Raw genomic sequence first — 21951 nt, 5'->3', positions numbered from 1 at the left:
TGTTCTTTCTGCCTACGGTAACACTAGCATAATAGTAAGCTTCTTTTTCTATTATCTAAGAATAATGGTGTACGTATTTAAGACGTTTTGATCTGTTAATCACCACAGACTGCAAACCACTGCCACCTAGTGACGCATTCAAGAGTATACACATTATGGGCAAAATGGCTTTTGCTGTCAAGAAAAAAATAACAATATTTTGCCCACATTTTGCTTGGGGTTATTCCGTAATTCAGTAAGAAAATTGAATCAATTACTTCAAGGACTTTCTAAAAATAATATAACCAATATAGATCTCTTTGTTACCCCTGTAATTTGCACATACACTGAAGGATTTTCTTGAGATTATAATTTAGGTAAATTTGTTAACATTTCTCAGATCATACAGCAAAGCCAATGATCAAAATAAGTTAGCAGAGGGCCGGCCGAGTGGCGCATTGGTTAAGAGCTGGCTTGGGATGCCAGCTCTGAGCAGCAGGGTCCCGGTTCAGATCCCACATGAGGGCCAGTGACACTGCCCTTTACAGCTAAGATGGTGAACAACAGCTCAACCTGGAGCTGGGCTGCCATGAGTCACTGGCGACTGCGTAGGCTGCAGCCCCTGCTGCAGTGGGCTGCCATAAGCTACCGTGAGTGGCAGGCAGCCAGCGCGAGCGGCCGGCAGCCAATTGTGAGCTGCCAAGAGCCGCCGTGAGCCACCGTCCAGAGGCCGGTGGCCGATCCGCCTCATCCGGGAAGAGCGCAATGATTATACCAACATGGGCCAGTGAAGCAACATCCTCCACAACTAGAATGAAGAACAAAAGGATAACAACTTGTCTGTTCCCCTTCCCCAATTCCCCAATGCTGTTCCCCTCCCCCAATTTCCCAATAAAATCTTAAAAAAAAAAATAAAGAAGTTAACAGATTATCTCCTTTATGTAAATGTATTTTTCTTTCTCTCCTCTCTTCTTGATTTTGTTTGGTCTCTAATTTACATGGTGAGAAATTTGTAAAACTGCATGCAGAAAAGAATAGCAAAGCATAGTAACTGCTAAATAAATGTCTATTGCTAATAAGAAAAACATAAACATTTGTAGCCTTTTATTCAATGCTTTTTTTTGTTCAATTTTGTATCTTCAATGCCTTGCACACATGGGAGTCCAATAAATATTATGGAAGGAAGGTAGAGAGGGAAGGAGGGAAGATGGACAGGAAGAAGGAAGGCTGATTACTTTCAAAAAATGAGATAGAAAGCTATGATCTTCAGAGTGCCATTTATCTCTATGATTCTAACATTAATAACTATAACAAAGAGGCCACTGTGAGTCACAAAGCTTTCAAAGGCAACCTAAAATCACTGCACTGACAATGAAGGGATTCAAGTTTCCTTACCCTTTATCACCAATGAAACAGCCCTGCCCTAAACATGATTACTGGGGTCTTCATTTTTCAAATATCCATTATCTACGTCTCCTCAGTTATGAATCTGGATAGGGAAAATTAATCAAATCATGAAAATATTTAACTATCAACTTCTAATTAGTCCCCTTGCAAAAATCCCTCCCCACTTAATATTCATATCTACCCCCACCTATCAAATTAACATCTTATTCTCCAGGGATGTAAACATTATATAATAAAATAAAAATACTGTGCAATGAGAATTTATTACAAAGTAAAATTGCAAATCTTCAAACAAAAGAAGGATTTCCACACAGTACATAAAAGTGATGGGGGAAATTGCTTGAATCACAAGCAAAACCACTGACAAATGAGAATATGGCAGAGAAAATTGATACAAAGTTACATAGATGCATAGTGTTTTGGTTATCTATTGCTACATAACCAATTTACTGGCTTAAAAAAAACCAATAATCATTTCATTAACTCTCACAATTTCTATGGTTAGGAGTTCTCAATTGTCTGGGCTGGGCAATTCTCGCTTGGGGTCTCCAGTGCAGTTGTAGTAGGATAGTGACTCCCCCTCCTTAAACCCAAATATCCAGCCCCGTGTTACTCCTAATAGGTCTCTGTTGCCCTTGGGATAAAGCTAAAAAGCCTACATATGGCTTTCCAGATGTTCTGTGGTATGGCCCAATCTTTCCAAGTTCATCTCATGCCACCCTGAGCCCTTCCTGCTGTCCACCTACACGAGTTGTCAGTTTCTCAGACACATTGCCAGCTGCCACAGGACCTTGCACATGTAGTTCCTGCAGCCTGTAATTCTCTCCCTTTATAGTAGACATCTCTCCCATAGTAGAAATCTGCTACTTTGTCCAAAGAGCTGTCTCATTTTTCTCATAAAAATAAAAACAAACCAAAAAAATTATCTTTTCATTCCAGCACCTGATGGGTCTTGTAATAACATGGCTCCCTTCCCACATCCACATCCCAATCACTATTCAAGCTGGCCAATCCAGTACCTCATCCACTGGATACAGTGATTGATTGGTCCAGGGTTGAACCTGTGATCCAAGCAAAACCAAGCAGAGTCCTTTTTCTGTAATTGCTATGGATGGTCTCCTGTAATCCTGAGCACTGAGACATCTCCATGTGGTTAAAAAGAAAAAAAGAAAAAAAATCTATAAAGTCAACACAGAAAAAAGCAAGACTAAGAGATGGAGAGAGGGAAAGGAGTCCTGATGACAGTGTTTAAATTCCTGAATTCTGGCCTTTCCTGAAGCCAGTCTATCCCCCTGGACTTTCCTGTTACATGAGCCAAGTTATGGTCAAGTTAGAGTTGGGTTTCTACTATTTCATTGTTCTTCATCTGCCTAACTCTTCAGGGGAAGCCGGATTCCAGCAAGCTTTCACAAACCTTCCTATGTAGGTCAAATCTTTTATAAGCTCTTAGGGCACTATGTAACTCTCAAGCATAGCAATCACCACAGTTACCATTTCGTATTTATTCATGGAATTGTTTGAATATCTCCTCCACACGTTCCATGAGAGGGCGTTGGGTTTTGCTCAAAACTCATTATATCACCAGTGCCTGGCAGAGAGCAAGTGCTCCATACGTATTTGTAGAACAAATGAATTACATAATGAATCCCTGCTACTGCAGGGACAGCATGTTAAGCCCAGAAGAGATCAGAAAGAAGAGTTCTTTAAAAAAACAAAAAAAAACGCCAAAATAAACGACTCTAAAGTAAACGTAACTACTGCCTTTCCCTAGGCTCTCCATTTTCATTCTTCTGGCTTAAGCAGATTTGGGTTCTTTAAACAAAAAAGAAATCTTTATTTTGTTATTTTGAAAGTAACATAAGAAACACAAGAAAGCATTCATGGTTACAATTTTTCTGAAAAAAGAAGAGTAAATGGAGAGAGGGCTAGCCCTACCAGATTTTGAAACATATTTAAAAGCTCACAATAATTATAAGTTTATGATCAAGGAAGAGACAAATATGTAAGTGAACAGAAACATACCGAAAATGCATAACCATATACATATGTAAACTTAATTGATGATAAAGAGAGCATTTAAAATCAGTGAGAAAAAGGAGGATGGATGATCCTTAACCTCAGAGAGGTTAAGTAACTTGCCCAAAGTCACATAGCCCATAAGTTGGAGAGTCAGGTCTTCTGACTTTCTGAGTGTCTGACTTTCTGACTTCAGAACTTGCCTTTTTAACAATACCTTATCTTTCTTTATCTCTGTATGAGACCACAAAAACATGAATGGGGGAAAATAAAGCGATTAAAAAGGCAGAATAAATTATTAACTTAAAATTATTTGATAGGCTCGTCCACCCAGACTGACAGAGCCCAAAGCCCGGCCGTAGGCGGGTCTAGGACCCCTAGAGGACGCTGCATCTCAGTGGTAACATCGCCCACAGAGTGTCTGCGCCAACAGGTGCATCAACCCGCGGAGCGCCAGACCCTCTAGCAGTCGACTCACGCGGGACCCCACGGACGACCGAGACGGCTGAGTCTGCGCAGAGGAGACACCTGAGCCTGTGGGAGGCGGCCTGGGGGCGCGCTCGCGGATTGGTGGGCACAGCCGGGGTGGAAAGGGGGGCGCGGGGAGCAGGGGTACCGCCTCCTTCGGGAGCACGCCGGAAGTGGCCGCCTGGCCGCTGGCGCGGTGTCCAAGGTGTTGGCTCCGCGCCCGCGTGAGAAGCAGGGGCTGCGCGATGGCGGCCGTGAAGGGGGCCCCAGTCGAGCGGGAGGCTGGGGGTGGCCTGGAGGTGAGACTCCTTTGCGTTCGCAGAGCTGGGGCCCCTGCGCCTGGGTCCCTCCGGGAAGCGGGGTGGAGAGATCTCCGGAGGCAGGCGGCGGACACCTCTCTTCTCCGTGTGGGCAGAGGCTAGGGTCTCGGGACGTAGGCACGTGGTCCGTGGTGCTGGGCCTTCTATGCCCTCGGTCCTCTTCTTGGTCTCTAGCGTGCCCTGTCCATCGCCCTCCCCCTGCTGCGTCTTACTGCTTTACCCAGCTCCCCCTTTTTGCGGTGGGTACCGCAAACGATCCCCCCCAGACCCAGAATCAACCCTCAGGTGTAAGTGGACCCTATTCCTTGCCCAGCGCTGTGGCAGGCGCGTTTGTAGATGTAACTTAATGTACAAGACCTGGTGTCTGTGCTCCAGGTGTACCTGACAGCACCGTTGGGGAGACTAGACTGAATTACGGGAATGAACTATTATATATGGCTCAGACATTCTAATACTTAATCTAAAATATCTGTATTGTTGGAGTTCAGAGGAGGGGGAGGATTTAGGCTGGTAACTCTTCTTTGTAAAGGTCTGCATATCCTTTTAGGAATAGCTTCAAAAGCCATTTTCTTCGGGAAGGAAGCCCTCCAGGATTGCCACCTCCCTACCTCCATCTTTAAGCTTGTCATCTTTTTAAAGCTTATTTAGCTAATGTTTATTTACTGTCTAATTCATAAGCACTTATTACCCTGTGTAAGGGGTGTGTGTGTGTGTGTGTGTGTGTGTGTGTGTGTGTGTGTGTGTGTGTCTTTCTTTCAGGCCGCTCTCTAGGCAGGGACTCTGTTTAGCATTACCTAATGCGTGCACATGAATATGAATTTGAAAGTGTTGAAATGGTTAGAAGGTACTAACTGAAGTGGGCCTGCAATAGTGGAAAGTATTTGTGTAAGTCAGAGGTTGATGGGCCCTGGCCAGATCAGACTGTACACACATTTTCTTAGCTCATGCTCTTTGTTTTTATTTTGATTAGTGGCTAACATTTTAAAATCAGGAAATTTCTTTCACATCCACTCCTACAAAAATCTAGATTTTCAGTATCTCTTGAAAAATCAGAAGATGTGGCCAAACGGGGCCCACATGCCTGCATGGTGCTATTAGCAGGAGTTGAGTAGCAATTCCATCCTTTAGACTCAGTATAAAATTTCCAGATCCCCTGTGCCCACTAATCCATTTTCTCCCTGACACTGAAGCTAGGTCATGTATCACCTGGTTTGCTTCACTCTGACTAACTGCCTGGCCTCTTGCATCCATTTGAGTTCTTTTTCTTTTTTTTTTAAGATTTTATTGGGGAATTGGGGGAGGGGAACAACGTTGGGGAATTGGGGAAGGTGAACAGACAAGTTGCTGTCTTTTTTTGTTCTTCAGTCTAGTTGTAGAGGACGTCGCTTCACTGGCCCATATTGTTTTATCATTGTGCTCTTCCCAGGTGAGGCAGATCGGTCGCTGGCCTTTGGCAGCTCACATCAGCTGCTGGCTGCTCACACTGGCTGCCGGCCACTCACAGTAGCTTATGGCAGCCCACTGCAGCCCCACTGCACCTACACCATTGCTGGCCACTCACGGCAGCCCAGCTCCAGGTTGAGCTGTTGTTCACCATTTTAGCTATAGAGGGTGCAGCATTACTGGCTCACGTGGGAACCAAACCGGCAGTGCTGCTGCTCAAAGCTCGCACTCCCAGGCCAACTCTTAACCAACTGAGCCACTCGTTTGGCCCCCCCCCATTTGAGAACTTGATTCCAGATGTAGACAGAGGTGAGTAGGAAGGGCATCCTAAGTAGGAGAGTTATGGGCAAAGGGATGGAATGGTGAGAAGCATCGTATATGGGAAAATTAGGGAGGATTCTAGAGCATAGGTTTGCTTTTAGGGGTAAATAATAGAGTAGGGCTATTGTTGTGGGTTGAATTGTGTCCCTCCAAAAATATATGTTGAGGTCCTAGTTCCCAGTACCTCAGAATGTGACCTTGTTTGGAAATAGGGTCATTACAAATGTAACTTGGTAAGATGAGGTCATACTGCAGTAGAATGCTCCCCTCGTTCAATGTGATGGTATCCTTAGAAGATGGCCATATGAAGAGACAGACACAGGGAGAATGCCATATGACGATGGAGACAGAGATTGGAGTGATGCATCTACAAAGCAAGGAACACAAGGATTACCAGCTGTCATCACAAGCTAGAGAGGTGTGGAAGTTATCCCTCAGAGCCTGCGGAAGGAAGCCACCCTGCCAACACCTTCATTTCAGACTTCTAGCCTCCAGAACTGTGAGAGAGTACATTTCTGTTGTTTTAAGCTTCCCAGCTTATGGTACTTTGTTATGGCAGCCCTAGGTTGCTAATACAGCTCTCTCTGTAAGTCAAAAAGAAGGTGTTATTTCCTTTAATAGGTAATAGAAAATTCATGGTAGGTTTTTGCTCATTGGTGTCAGTAAAAGCAGTGTTTTAGAAAGTCATTTCATCTGACAGTGTTACCAGTACGGATTGGAGCCAGAAAACGTCTTTCGAGATTTCACAGCAATCCAAGGATGAGGTGAGAAGATTCTGAATTAAGATGTGGTTGGAGAGACTCAAAGGAGCAGTTTTCAGAGTTGGGTAGTAGGTACGGACAGAGGGAATAGAGAAGGTGGCTTCCAAGATGAGTAGGGCAGTGCTACTCAAATTGTAGCATAGCTACAAATCACCTAGAGAGCTTGGTAAACACAGATTGCTGGGCCACTCCCCCACAGACTCTGACTCCTTCTGGGATGGTGCTTGTAAATTTGCGTTTTTACCAAGCTCCTGGGTGTGACTAATGTTGCTGGTGTATGGATCACATTTTAGGTGGCACTAAACTGTGTTTCTGGCTGAGAAACTCCTAGAATACAAGCCCCATTGGGGCAGGGGCTTTGTCATCTTCACCAGTGTATCCTGGGGCCTAGAACAGTGCTGGACAGTGTAGGCTTATGACAAATATTTGCTCCACAAAATCTGGTCTTTTGGACAGAAATGGATAGTAAGAAGGGGGAATAAGCTTAGAATCAAAAATTATAAGTTCATTTTTTATCAATTTGATTCATCTTGACTTCTCAGTGAGACCAATTGGACTGGAGATGCACTGTGAATGCAGACTAAAGAAGAGTTTTAAATTTATGATTCATTCTGGACAAAGGTGATGAAGCCAGAAGTGATATGGTCATTGAGATATTGAATGTAAAAAGAGAGAACTAGGGGCTTAGCCTTAGTAACACCAACATTTAATAGAAGGAGAAAGCTGAAGGGTAAAGACAGTCAAAACAAAACAAAACAAAAAACGGTAGAGTGGTTGGAGTGTCATGCATTATAGAAGCCAAGGGAGAAAAGAATTCCAGGGATTATTTTGTCAAAGGAAAAAGGAAAGAGAGTTAACCTACTATTCATTTATCCAACTTTTGTTTTTGTTTTTTTAGCAATGAGGTATTGTTCCAAAACTGAACAAAACAAAGACTTCCCACCCCACAGAGCTTACATTCTTGAGAGGCTTACACTGGAGTGGTGTGTAGCTTTCTATATATTGGGGTTTATTTTTTTAACCTGTACAATAACACTTTGGAATAAGTAGTATTTTCTGTTTTACATTTGGAGAAATGATGGTTGAGGGAGATTACGAAGCTGGGATTCTAACTTGGTTCAGTTTGCTTCCAGAAGCCTGTGTTCTGTTCAGGACTCCAAGCTATCGCCAAGCTGTAATACCAGTGTCACTTTTCTGCATTAGACACTATTGGTATGCTGATGATTCCAAAACCTGTCGAAATTCTAGACTTTCCTCCTGGGTTTCTGACCCATTGATCCATCACCTTCCTGTACATTCCCTCGTGGACGCCCCACAGGTATGTCAAGCATAACGTATCTGAAATGGAATTCACTACTGCCTCTCCCTCATCCCCTTAGGCAGTTGCTCAAGTTAGAAATTTGGATGGCATCCTAAATGCCTGCTCTTTTCGCTCATCCCCTCTACCTAGGGTATCTCCAGTTATGCCTGTTGTTGCTTCTTTAATATATTGACTCAATCTACTCTCTGTCCCCACTGCCAATAGCTCATTTAGGCTCTCACTATCTCCAACATAGATTACTGCTGTAGTTTCCTGACTGATATTGCAACTTTCAGCCTTGCACCCCTCAGTCGTTCTCTATAAAGCAGTCAGAACAGTCTTTTAAAAAGGTAAACCTGAGAATGTCATTCTCCTGCTTTAACCCCTTCAGTGGTTTCCATTGTCTTCAGGAGAAAGTCCAAACTTCTTAGCTTGGTATACGAGGCCCTCCATGACTTTACCAGCTGACGGTTCACTATCCAGTACCCTGGGCTTTAGTCACATGGTGCGTCCATGAATGCATCATAGCTTCTCTCACCTCCTGGCCTTTGTACATGCTATAGCCTCAATCTGAAAAGCCCTTCTTTTTTCTTTTAGTCTAGTTATCTCAAATTGTCTTTGAGGCCTCAGCTTAGAAGCTCTCCTTCAGGAAGTTTCCTCACCCATCCCACCCCCGCAAGGTTGTACTCTTCCCATGAGGTCCCACAGCACCCCATACTTACCTTCTGAGCACTTAACCCATTTAATTGACATTGTCTGTAACAGCCACCACAGGCTCCTCAAGGAGAGGGTCTCTGTCCTCCTCATTGTTGTATAGTATTGTCATTCTCATCACTACACTGCCTGGCCCACAGGAGGGGCTCAGTTAAAGAGCAGATAGATATTAGAGAAGGAAGAGAAGAAATACAGTAAAGACAAAGTGTCATTGAAAAGACAAGGTGATGGGAGGTGATTTTTTTTTTTACCACATGGTCTCACACATTTTAAAAATGAGGGGCAAGATTATCTACTGCTGTGGGAAGTAGTAGAGATTTTAAAAGAGAAGAGGAAATATGGAGTATCTGCTGCTGGCTCTATTGGGTAGTTATTGAACAGGAACTTCTATTTCAGGAATTCAAGGTGCTGCAGGATGTGGCTGTGAATGAATCACAAAAGGATGCTGGGCACTGGATCTGCACTCAGTGGGATCTCTGCAAGGAAGAGATGCTAGCGGAGGGGGCCCAGCTGGTCCCACTGGGTAAGGGCTCTGTCTTCCAACTTAGAATCCATATACTCTGAGCTCTCTGCGTTTCGGTTGAAAAAGAAGACAAGTTTTTTACCAGCTCAGTGGAATTAGAGGCTTAAGGATTCCCAATGGCTTTGACTGCTGGAGGCCAGATGCTCCAGCTTTTTGTTGAAGGGTGGCTAGCCTGATCTGTGGAGTTGGAGGGTGATAGCTCCTTGATTTTGACTTTCTTTGCGCTTGCTCTGTCTCTGTCTTACGTGTAATAGTCCTGTTAGAAACCAATAGGTGACCAAAACTCAACTGATCTTCAAATCTTCATACCTACTCTTCCCACCCTCGAAACTTACTCTTCCTCCTGTGTCCTCTGTCTTCATAAACAGCACCATATCCCACCCATTGCTCAAGTCAGAAACCTGAAAAGTCATTTTTGACTCCTTTCTTTCCCCACATGCAGTTACCAGCAGGGTTCTGTCGATTCTAGGTTTTCCCATTGTAGATAGTGCTTACCTTATTGGTCACTGGTGACACTATCATATTATCTATTTACATACATTTCCCTTCCACTAAACTGTAAGTTCCTGAGGGCAGGGACCATATATTATGTTCTTTTTTTTTTTAAGATTTTTATTGGGGTATTGGGGAGGGGAACAATGTTGGGGAATTGGGGAAGGGGAACATTGTGTTTTTCCAGGACCCATCAGCTCCAAGTCAAGTTGTTGTCCTTCAATCTTAGTTGTGGAGGGCACAAGCTCAGCTCTAAGTCCAGTCGCCGCTTTCAATCTAGTTGCAGGGGGTAGGGGGCGGGGTGAGTAGGAGGGCGTAGTACACCATCCCATGTAGGAGTTGAACCAGCAACCTTGTTGCACACTGAGCCATCCATCTGCCCGACAGCTGCTCACGGCTGCTCAGCTAAAGGTGCTGTGTTCAATCTTAGTTGCCGGGGTTGCGGGGGTGACTGCACAGCCCACCATCAAATATGGATGTCGAACCAGCATCCTTGTTGCTAAGAGCACACACTCTCACCAGCTCAGCTCGGGTGCAGCTCACTGGCCCATGTGGGAATTGAACCGACAGCCCTGTTGCTCAGAGCTCAAGCTCTGGTTTAACCAACTGAGCCACTTGGCCAGCCCTATTATGTATGTTCATTTTTGTATTCTCAATACCTACTACAATGTCTGGAACATAGCTGGTGCTCAGTTTTTATGTATGTTAGGTGAATAAATCAATGAATGACATGAACACTGAGGCCCTTTTCCCAGAAACTTTGAGGTCAGCTGGATTGGGCTGTAGAGGACTCACCTCTGATCGAGCCTATGTTTCAGATGCTGTGCCCTTCTACTTCAGACGTCCTCTGAGGGAAAGATTTCCTTAAATTCCTCCCAATTCCTTTCACCTGTGGAATTGGATGAAAAATTTGGGCAGTGTGGCCACTCACCTCTGAAGAGAGTGCTGTGTGGGACTAAGGACTGGGTACTCTGCCATACCCAGGCCTGTGGCAAAGGTTGATCCGAATGATTCTCATAGAGAGGAGTCCTTTAATGAGTGTTTCCAAACAATTTTTGTTTCCTCTTTTTAGCCCCCTTACTACTTTTCTTCACTTTGTTCTAGATCTAAGATGAAATTATATTATGTATCCATTACAAGTCAGGATCCAGTCAAGAGACAAAAACTATACCAGTAATTTAAACAAGGGACATTTAATATAAAGAATGTTTAGCTAGTAAAAGGTAGTTACTAAAAGGGTTAAATGAGGACTTTAAGAAATATAGAAACAGATAATGCAGGAAGCAGCCTTACCGCTGGGACTAGGAGTAAACAAGGAAGGAACTAAAGAATTTAGAAAGGGCTCCCACAGCCCAAAGCTGAGATTCAGATGTTTTTGTTGAGGTTGTGGCTGCCAAAGGGACATAGCCTGCTGGGGATGAAGAAGCTGGTCTAGGCATGGCCTGCCAAATGGCAGAGAAATTCACTGAAGGGTACATATAGTCCATAGGAAAGGCCTGCTGGGTGGTGGAAAAACTCATTGGAGGGCATGGGTGGGCCAGAGCTGGTCCACCAGAAGCTATCAAGCCTTCCATGTGCTGATTTGGTGGCTCCACCAAAAAACAAAACAGCTTACATATACCAGGAAGAGAAATCCCTTTCTCTTTGTATGGCTTACAGTGTTCCTCCAGCGCCCTCTATTGACAAAGCCAGCTGACAAAGGAGAAATGTTTCAAAGTCCAGCTCCAATACCACAAGTAGGGCAAAGAAGACAAAATGGGCATGTATAATATGATCCCATTTTTGTATCAGAAAAAATCTGTGCCCAGAAATAAAACTTGAAGAATACACAACAAAACATTGACAGTGGTTGTCTTTGGGTGGCAGGATCATGGGATTATGGGTGCTTATTTTCTGTTTTTGATTTTGTAATCAACAAAAATTTATGAAAAAAGTGTTTCTCTGTAGCTTTAAAAGATTCTTCCTCTAAAATTATGAAAAAGATGATTATGAAATACATTAAGGGTTTCAGTCAATTTTAAAAATCATACATTTCTCCTCCTTTAGATGGTATCTGTTGATTCCTTGTCATGAAAGATAGGTAAAATAGCACAATTTATACTTACTCCCACCACTTCTCCTCACAGTGCAATTTTTATAATACAATTATTTTGACATTGTCATGGTTTAAAGCATTTATTTTCTATTCTACAAAAATAATTTCCATTGTTTAATCTCAGTTCTCCATTTAAATTGATTCAGGTCTCACCATACATTCTTTTTTTTTTTTAATTGGGTAATTGGGGGAGGGGAACAGTGTTGGGGAATTCGGGAGGGGGACCAGCCAAGCTATTGTCCTTCAATCTTAGTTGTGGAGGGGCAGCAACCTCAGCTCCAAGTCCAGTCACACTGCTCAGCTCAAGGTGCTGTGTTCAATTAGTTGCAGGTGGGCGTAGCCACCATCCCATGAGGGAATCGAACCAGCAGCCTTGTTGTTAAGAGCACACGCCCTATCCACTGAGCCATCCAGGCGGCAGCTCAGCTCAAGGTGCCGAGTTCAGTCTTAGTTGCGGGCAGGCATAGCCCACCATCGAACAGGCAGTCTTGTTGTTAGGAGCACGTGCTCTCACCAGCTGAGCCATCCTGCCACCTGTTGGCAGCTCAGCTTGGGCGCAGCATCACTGACCCATGTGGGAATCGAACCTGCAGCCCTGTTGCTCAGAGCTCACTCTCTTAAGCTAACTCTTAACCAACTGAGCCACTGGGCCGGCCCCTCACCATATACATTCTTTTACAATGTCCTTTCAATTCCTGAATGTTTATTTTAATTCATTTCTTCATTGGCTTTATTTCAGCCCAATACAGAGGGTGCCCAAAAAATGTATACACATTTTAAGAAAGGAAAAAACTATTTAAATTGTAATACTCAATATATACCAATAACAAAAGATGAATACAAGTCACGTTTGACTTCTACAATTACAAGAGGTGCTCAAAGTGGTTACCATAAGTGTCCAGACACTTCTGATTACGGCAAACTACTGCTTGAGCAACGCTGACCCAAGTGTCCACTTGTATACATTTTTTTGGCACGCCCAGTAGTTCTTTTCAAAAAGGGCTCATGGGTGTCATACTCCCATCGAGTAGGTTTTTACCTACTCAATAATGTGTGCTTATGCTTTTAATATAAGGAACACATCACTGGGTACAAAATTTTTGCAGCACACTGTGTTTCTCTTCAGAGCTTCATAGGCATTACTCTACAGTCATCCCTGACTATCCACAGGGGATTCGTTCCAGGACCCCCAAGAACACCAGAATCCACAGATGCTCAAGTCCCTTATATAAAGTAGCATAGTGTTTGCATATAACCTACACATATCCTCCTATATACTTTAAATCAGTCATCTCTAGATTCTTATAAAACCCAATACAATGTAAATGCTATGTAAATACTTATTATACTGTATTGTTTAGGGAATAATGACAAGAAAAAAAAGTCTGTACATGTTCAGTATCGATGCATCCATCATATACCTAACTACATAGTACTTGTCAGCAACAATGTAACTTTTTTTAATATGTATTTTCAATCAGTGGTTGGTTGAATCCACATTAGCAGAACCCTCCCATTCGGAGCTGTATTCTGGCATTAAGTGTAACTGGAGAAGTGTAAAGTCAGCCTGAAATTCTCTCTTGTACATTGTTTGCTTTTCTGCCTACATGCCCATTTATTTATTTATTCCTGAAATTTAGTTAATATCACCAGGATATGTCTTGGTATTGACTGTTATATATCAACTTTTTATGGGCCACAGTGTCCCCTTCCAATATATTCAAATCTTTATTTTTTATTTTTATTTTTTTAAAGATTTTTATTGGGGAATTGGGGGGATGGGAACAGTGCCGGGGAACTGGGGAAAGGGGAACAGACAAGTTGCCGTCGTTTTGTTCTTCAGTCTAGTTGTGGAGGACGTTGCTTCACTGGCCCAAGCTGGCACCATCACTGCGCTCCTCTCTGGCGAGGCAGATCAGTCGCCGGCTTCCGGACGGCCGCTCACTGCGGCTGCTGGCCGCTCACGCTGGCTGCTGGCCGCTCACGCTGGCTGCTGGCCACACACGGCAGCCCATGGCAATCCACCGCCACAGGGACTGCAGCCCACGCCGTCGCCGGCGACCCACAGGCAGCCCAGCTCCAGGTCGAGCTGCTGCTCAGCATCTCAGCTGCGGAGGGCAGCGTCACTGGCCCTCACATGTGGGATCCGAACCGGGGCCCTCCGGCATCCCAAGCGAGCTCTCAACCATCGCGCCACTCGGCTGGCCCTCAAATCTTTATTTAAGCAATATTTTCTTCTGTTAAATACATGAATTTTTTTTCCTTCTGTTTGTTCTTTTCTCTTCTTTAAGAACACTAATTATATGTATTTGAATATCTTTCTATTGCTACTGGTCTTGTTTATAATCATATTTTTATCCATTTCGTTCTGGGTGATTTCTCCAGGTCTCATCATGACCCTGTAGTGATTATTTTTCTTGTTTCTTAGGTGAATTTCATCTACATAATGGTTTTAGTTTCTCTTCCTTTTTTTTTTTGTTGTTGTTGGTTGTTGTTGTTGTTGTTGTTGTTTTTATCCGGGAGTCGAACCCGGCAGCCTTGCTGTTAAGAGCACACACTCTATCCACTGAGCCATCCGGACAGCAGCTCAGCTCAAGGTGCCGAGTTCAGTCCCAGCGGCGGGTGGGCATAGCCCACCATCCAACAGGCAATCTTGTCATTAGGAACACATGCTCTCACCAGCTGAGCCAGCCATCCTCAGTTCGGGCGCAGCATCACTGGCCCCTGTGGGAATCGAACCAGCGGCCCTGTTGCTCAGAGCTTGTGCTCTTAAGCAAACTCTTAACCGAGCCACTTGGCTGGCCCTTCCCTTCCATTTTTTTCCTCAGCTCTTCCAAATTCTCACTTTTTAAATTGCTTTATAATCTTTTAAAATCTATTTTGAAGCCTTATATCTCTTTTTTGAGTTTTTACTTAAGGATTGATTTTTGTCTGTAATTTCTTTGAGATAATGGAGAACTCTGCTGATGTTTCTGATTAATTCCATTGACATTCCTCTTGGATGTATGCTCCTAATTCCTCTGTTACACATGTTCTTTGCTTTCTCCTAAAACAATAGCCACCACCTGTTTTTAAGCACATATCCCACAGTTACCTTAATGATTACTACTCAGCAATGAATGAAGCAGGCTCTCTATTAAAGATTACTATGGGAAGAGGCAGAGGGAATTGAGCTAGGGTGCTTCAAAGTCTTCATGCAGATTTGCTGCAACAAACACCCTCTCCTCTAATCTACAGACATTTTTCTCTTTAGCTTTTGGTTTCCAAGAGATCAGTATGGCACAAGAAAAAGCCCTTTAGATCACAGGCTTTTCATAATACAGTTTGACAGTCACACTCTCTACTCCCTCTTCACCTGGCTTCACCTCTGTCTGTGTTCCTTAGCTAGGAACTAGGTGGAAGATAATAGAAATGACCTGCCGGCATGGTTCCTTCTTTATCACCTTCTCCCCTGCCACTCTGATAAGTCAAACTAGATCTCTATAGGGACAATCCTTATTTCTGTGTGACACCCCTCCCTCTTTTTGAAGACGGAGTTCACTTCATTTGTCATTCTTTTCATTGTTTTCAATGAGTTTTGAGAAATGCCTTTACCATCTTTCAGTCTGTTTCTGAATTTTGAACAATATATATCAAACCAAAAAAAAGCACTTTGTAAGAGAAAATTATGGCAAAGTAATGCATTCCAGTATTTTATTTGAATGTTATTTATTGGGTTGTTGGAAAATTCATGATGCATTTTTGCAATGAAAAACATAGAAAAAATACATCATGAATTTTCCAACAACCCAATAAATGAAATCCATCCTGGATATGGAGTTTGTGCTAGGTACACATTACTTAATGGTAATTCTTCGGCTTAAAGAATAAAGATTAATAATCATAATAATAATAGTAGCTGTAAGATAGTGCTTTTTATATGCCAAGCATTGTTCTAAATGTTTTACATATGTTTACATATGTTTAATTCTCATAACAACTTGATGAGGTAAATACTATTATTATCTCTATTTTAAAGTGAGGAAACTGAGGCACAAAGAGCTCCAATGACTTTCACACAGTCAGTAAAGATGGAGCCAGAATTCAAATGCAGGCGGTTAGCCCTATAGTCCCTTAAGAGCCTGTGATCTTAACCACTATGTTGTGTTGCCTCTTATTTATTGCCAAAAGATTAATGACTAGAGAGTTCATATCACCAGGGCCACGGTGAGATGGCTCTCTCAAGGAGCTCAGAAATGTGTCACGGATTTGATGATATAGAAATCCAAAAACTTTCAGTCACAGGATACAAAATTGCCATACAAAAGGAGGCAATTCCACCAAAATACCAGAAAGCAAAATGCCAGGTCTGAGAAAGGGAGAATTGATTTCTGTTAAAACGACAGTCAAACGTTTTTATTTGAGGCATGGTTTCAGATTTGTTTAATTGTCATGGTATATTTAGAGGAATTTAGAGTATGCCAGTTATTAATTTATTGCCTCTCAACTCCAAATCTACCCTTCTTTGCTTTGCTTGTGTTACTAGATCTGTACTGTTTCTCCTTTGCCAGTCGGCACAAGATTTAGATTTTGTCAATAGAGGATTCTGGAGGGACAATGCAAGGCCATAGAATAAGGAAGGAACTTCTCTGCCTGGTGCTGGTGTGCTTTTTTATTACACAGAGGGTCCAGCAAGTTCTTACCCCATCAAACAGGCTACTTCTTGTGGACCAGCTCCAGACTGCCCGCCTCCTTCAGTGAATTTTTCCACCATTCTATCAACCACTCCCACACACTAGCTCCCGCCTACACCTGGCAAATTTATTCTCCACCAATAGGGCATGTGTTCTGTGGTAGCCACAAGCTCTCAAAAAATGTCTGAATCTCACCCCTGGAAGGGAGGAAAAGTCCTCCTCTAGGTTCTTTGTTCCTCCCTCCTAGATCCTAGACTTCCCAGCATAGGGAAAGGTGATATTTGTATTTTAGGAATTATAGAATGGTCTGCTTATCATTTCAGATTCTGAGACCAGGAATAAGATGAACTGGAAGTCAAAGATGGAAATTTCTGGAGATAAAGATTCAGCGAGGGCTGTATCAGGAAGACTCCAAAGGCAGATCTTCCAGGAATGTGGATTAGTCGAAACCAGTGATCCTGAGGATGGGTTATTGAGGCAGTGGGTAAGCCCCTTTGAGGATGCAGTGAGACAGCCCCCTTCCCAAGAGAGAGGTATCAGGGAAGTGAATCTCATGCCCAAGAAAGCCATTGCAAGAGAGAGTGGCCATGGATGTAATAATGAAGGAAGAAAAATACTTTCTGCTGGAGAGAGATCCCACAGTTATGAGGTCTGTGGCCAGAGCTTCAAACAGAAGTCAGAAGTAACTGAACATCAGAAAACTGATAATAACAAGAAAACTTATGAATGTAAGGAATGTGGAAAAACTTTCAATCGGAGCTCAAACCTGATTATACATCAAAGAATTCATACAGGAAAGAAACCATATGTATGTAACGAATGTGGGAAAGACTTTAATCAAAGTTCAAATCTTATTATACATCAGAGAATTCATACAGGAAAGAAACCTTATATATGTCATGAGTGTGGGAAAGACTTCAATCAGAGTTCTAATCTGGTTAGACATAAGAGAATTCATAGCACGGAGAATCCCTATGAATGTAAAGAGTGTGGGAAGGCCTTCAAGGGAAGCTCAAACCTTGTCCTACACCAGAGAATTCATAGTGGAGGGAAGCCATATATATGTGATGAATGTGGGAAGGCCTTTAACCAAAGCTCAGATCTTATAATACATCACAGAATTCACACGGGAGAGAAACCCTATGAATGTTATGAATGTGGACAAACGTTCAGTCAAAGTTCACACCTTGTCACACATCAGCGAATTCATAGTGGAGAGAAACCCTTCAAATGTAATGAATGTGAAAAGGCCTTCCGGCAGCGTTCACGCCTTACCGAACACCAGAGACTCCACAGTGGAGAGAAACCCCATGAATGCTGTGAATGTGGGAAATCCTTCAGTGGGCGCACAGCTTTTCTTAAACACCAGAGACTGCATACTGGAAAGGAACTTGAATGTGAAAAAGCCTGCACTTCTGACTTGGATCTTATCAAACAACAGAGAATTCATAGGGAAGAAAAACCTTATCAATGTACTGAGTGTGGAAAAACTTTCCGGGGAAGTTCAGATCTAATTCGGCATTGGATAATTCATACTGGAGAGAAACCCTATGAATGTAGTGAATGTGGTAAAGCCTTTAGCCAGAGATCACACCTTGTTACACATCAGAAAATTCATACTGGAGAGAAACCCTATCAGTGCAATGAATGTGGGAAAGCCTTCCGGCAGCGCTCACTCCTTATTCAGCATCAGAGAATCCACAGTGGTGAGAAGCCCTATGAATGTAAGGAGTGTGGAAAACCCTTCATCTGGCGCACAGCTTTTCTCAAACATCAGAGACTTCACACTGGAGAGAAACTTGAAGAATGTCAGAAAACATTCAGCAAGGATGAGTTGTTTAGAAAAGAGCAGGGAATTCACCAAGAAGAGAAAGCTTATCCATGTAATCATTGTGGCAGAACTTTCCAAGGCAGCTCAGACCTCATCAGGCATCATGTAATTCACAAAGGAGAGAAACCATATGAATGTAAAGAATGTGGGAAAACTTTCAATCAGAGCTCAGACCTTATGAGACATCATAGAATTCATAGTGGAGAAAAACCTTATGTATGCAATAAATGTGGGAAATCTTTTAGGGGCAGCTCAGATCTTATTAAACACCATCGTGTTCATACTGGAGAGAAACCCTATGAATGCCTTGAATGTGGGAAGGCCTTCAGTCAGAACTCACACCTTATTAGTCACCAGAGAATTCACACTGGAGAGAAACCCTTTGAATGTAGCAACTGTGGGAAGGCCTTCAGTGGGCGCACAGCTGTTCTTAAACATCAGAAACTTCACACTGGAAAGGAACTTGGGGGATGTGAGACAGTCTTCAAACAGGACTCATTCTAATAGGTACCAGAAACCTAATAGATGTAGGAAGAGCCTGGTGGAGACCACCTCTTATTGCACTATAGAGGATTTTTTTATTGAAAACCATTTGAAGGTAGGAAAACATTAGAAGAGTCCTGCTGGGTGGAAAACATGTAAGTGTAATCAGGTAGAAAAGCTCTTGGACATAATAGCCTTTTCTGCCTCAGAATTGACACTGGAGTACAGTCCCTAGGATATAATTAATTACTTGAGAATGTTTTAGGTGACTTCTATTGTTACTAAAATCATTAGAAATCACTCAGGCAACAACCTCAAATACTAAGTTTTTCATGGAAGGAGCCCATTCAGTCTTGACTACCTAGTCCAGTGACAAGTATAAATCTGTGTTAAGTCCTTTAGGGTGATTAAATCTTTCTCTGGGATGAATTCTTCCCCTTAGAAGTGTGTTTTACACATATTCTCTTTTATTCTTCCTTATAAAAATAGGCTTATGCATATGTGAAAAGTGCTAATTGGAATGATCTATCAATTGAGAGAAAACAAAAAATAATAGAAATGACTTGACAATAGGTCACTGAAGGCCAGGACACAAGAGCCAAGTGAGGAGTTTCCCCTGAGAAAGAGTAGTGACTACTAGTAGTATCAGGAAATGAATGAGAAAGGGACAGGAGAACAGTAGGTTTGGGAATAGAATTAGACAGAGTGCCAGAGCCGAGCATTTAGGTGACATGAGTTGGTGGGAATTAGAAAAAAAGCATCTACTGTAAAAGGTCAAGTGATTATAGGGAGAGTAGTTTTGTCTTGAACCAGGGCTTTGTAATTCGGCACAGCTTATTTGAGAATTGGAGAGTCTAAATAGAACTCTGGGGAAAGGTCAGTCATCATCATTTAAGCTGATAACTAATTTGGTAATTAGGCCCTGTCTAACTGTGCAATCAAACTCAATTGTCAAATATTTCTTGTACTCTGAACTACTGGCAGATTGCATATGAATTTACATAAGTCATCAGATAAGAAAGTTAATGAAAGGGACAATGTAAGGCAAGGAGAATTTCAACTTCATATCTTTCCTTAGTGGGAGCAGCGCGTGAGATGGAGGGGATCGGTGGTTCTCAACTGGTGTGATTTTTGCCCCCAAGGGACATTTGACAATGTCCAGAGATATTTTGGTTGTCACAACTCAGAAAAAAATATTGGCATCTGAAGACCAGCAATGTTACTAAATATCTTAACAATACACAGCCCCCTCTACCCCTACACACATATACAACAAAGAATTATCTGGCCCCAAGAGTATGTCATGGTTGAGAAACCCTGCTCATGAAAATTTAGAACACCAGTCACCTGGGGCCATTTAAGCAAGTGTTTCAATGTGATATGAGCAGTGGCAGTGCATCCCCGGAGGAACCCAGAGTCTGATATAAACCTTTAGTTTGATTGTTTAGAGACGCAGTCTGCTGTATCGGAGGGAGTACAGACATGAGTTTGAATCCCAGTATGACGTATTGGCTTCATGACTGGAGCAAATTATATAACCCCTCTGGTCTTTATTTTCCTCATTAATGAAATAGTGATAACATAATCTACCTCATGGGGGTAATTGTGAGGTTTAAATGAGAAAACTGAAATTTACTGTTGACACATAGGAAGGCATCTGGAGCTGTCATCATTCTAAAACAGAATATGAAGTATTTACAAGATGAATCGAAGATGTATGAGATACAGTGCTGTCTTGTGGCTGGTATAAAAAATATGACCTGTTAAAGTTCAAAGCACTGGGGGCTGTGGCTTCCCCAGAGGGACATCCTGAACAGTGGTGGGATGTCTTGAAGTGAAAAAGCCCACCCACACTACCCCTGAAAGCTGGCTGCTTGTGGATGATGTGGTACAGATGTCTGCCTACCCCCATCACCTGCTTCAGAGGTTTAAGCTCTTTAGTATAATCTCACATAAATGAATATTTTTACATGAGAAGATCTTTAAATAAATATATTCGGGAAGCAAAAGGAATTCAAAATAGCTATCATCAGTGATACACTTGGATTAACAATTAAAGATACTTAAATTTTTTTAGTTATCCCAGATCCTAACTAATCAAAACCATTATAGCTAACAGGAACATTTTAGCATTCTATTTTTGTAAAAGAAAGGAATTGGGAGTTTATTCTAGTAAGCCCATCTCCATGTCCTTTCCCTGCATTTGCAGTGCTGTACAGAGAGTGATGCTTGTAAGGGTAAACAAGATATTGAAAAGGACTTGAAGGTAATTTAATGCAGTAGTTTCCAACTATCTAAACGAGGCCCTCTCTTTTACTCTCCTGTGCTCTGTGTTTTAAAAGCTTTTGCTTACCAAGCTGCATTTATTAAAGATGGATTAGTTCTTTTTTTGTTGTTATTCAAATGCATGGCATATAACCACCAATCATGCTTCTGAGGATTGGCATGACATAACTTAGGTATTAAAATGCCACTCCAAATCAAACTACTTAACATTTTCATTAGTCTCTTTTTCCCTTTTGTGGTCAAATACATAATTTCCTTTGGGCTTTTTAGAATATTAACTATTGCTTGAAGACCTCAGATTGAAAACTAATCTTTTCATTTCATCCTTGATAGAGCTTGAATCATATTGAGTGTATCGGACTTTTGAAAGCAGGGGGAAATTTTTGTTCCAGTATGGAAATGCTTTCAACTGTGAATGTTGAAATAAAAGTTATGTAAAAAATACTTATTGAGTGTCTACTATGTGCCAGGGACCATAATCTGATAGGGCTACAGAAAGACATTTGTTCTTCCAGGAGTTTACAATCCAATGGGGGCTGAGGGAAGACAAAAGAGTTAATCTGTAGTTAACAGACAATTTATGACAATGAGGGTCCATTCAAAACTTTAATGGGTAGAAGTGAATGTGGCAGTGTCCAATTTGTAAACCTGAATTCCACAGAGTAAGATTACCTGGTAGGGAGCAGCCTACTTTGGAACTTTGAGAAAAGAGCTTAAAGGACAAAAGTTTGTTTTTATGAGAATCTAAGCAGCTGAATATCTAAACTCCAGGAGGACCAGAGCTGAGAAATGATCAAATCTCTTTACAAAACAGGGGTGATTGGAATGTGGATTAAGAG

The 21951-nt window shown here is 42.2% G+C and overlaps 1 protein-coding gene across 1 annotated transcript; it reads left to right on the top strand.

The window, feature by feature from the left end:
• Positions 1-5835: 5835 nt before the first annotated feature.
• On the top strand, positions 5836-21556 carry ZNF594 (zinc finger protein 594). Its single transcript, XM_019664937.1, is given in 6 exon segments — positions 5836-5942; positions 6655-6718; positions 7919-8033; positions 9126-9252; positions 16836-18715; positions 18717-21556. Coding segments are annotated over 5 exon segments (2367 nt in total). The 5' UTR covers positions 5836-5942; positions 6655-6713; the 3' UTR covers positions 18957-21556.
• Positions 21557-21951: the final 395 nt, after the last annotated feature.

This window comes from Hipposideros armiger, unplaced genomic scaffold (assembly GCF_001890085.2).
Source record: "Hipposideros armiger isolate ML-2016 unplaced genomic scaffold, ASM189008v1 scaffold_431, whole genome shotgun sequence".
In the NCBI taxonomy this organism is placed as follows: Eukaryota; Metazoa; Chordata; class Mammalia; order Chiroptera; family Hipposideridae; genus Hipposideros; species Hipposideros armiger.
This window is presented reverse-complemented; position numbering and strand designations above follow the sequence as displayed.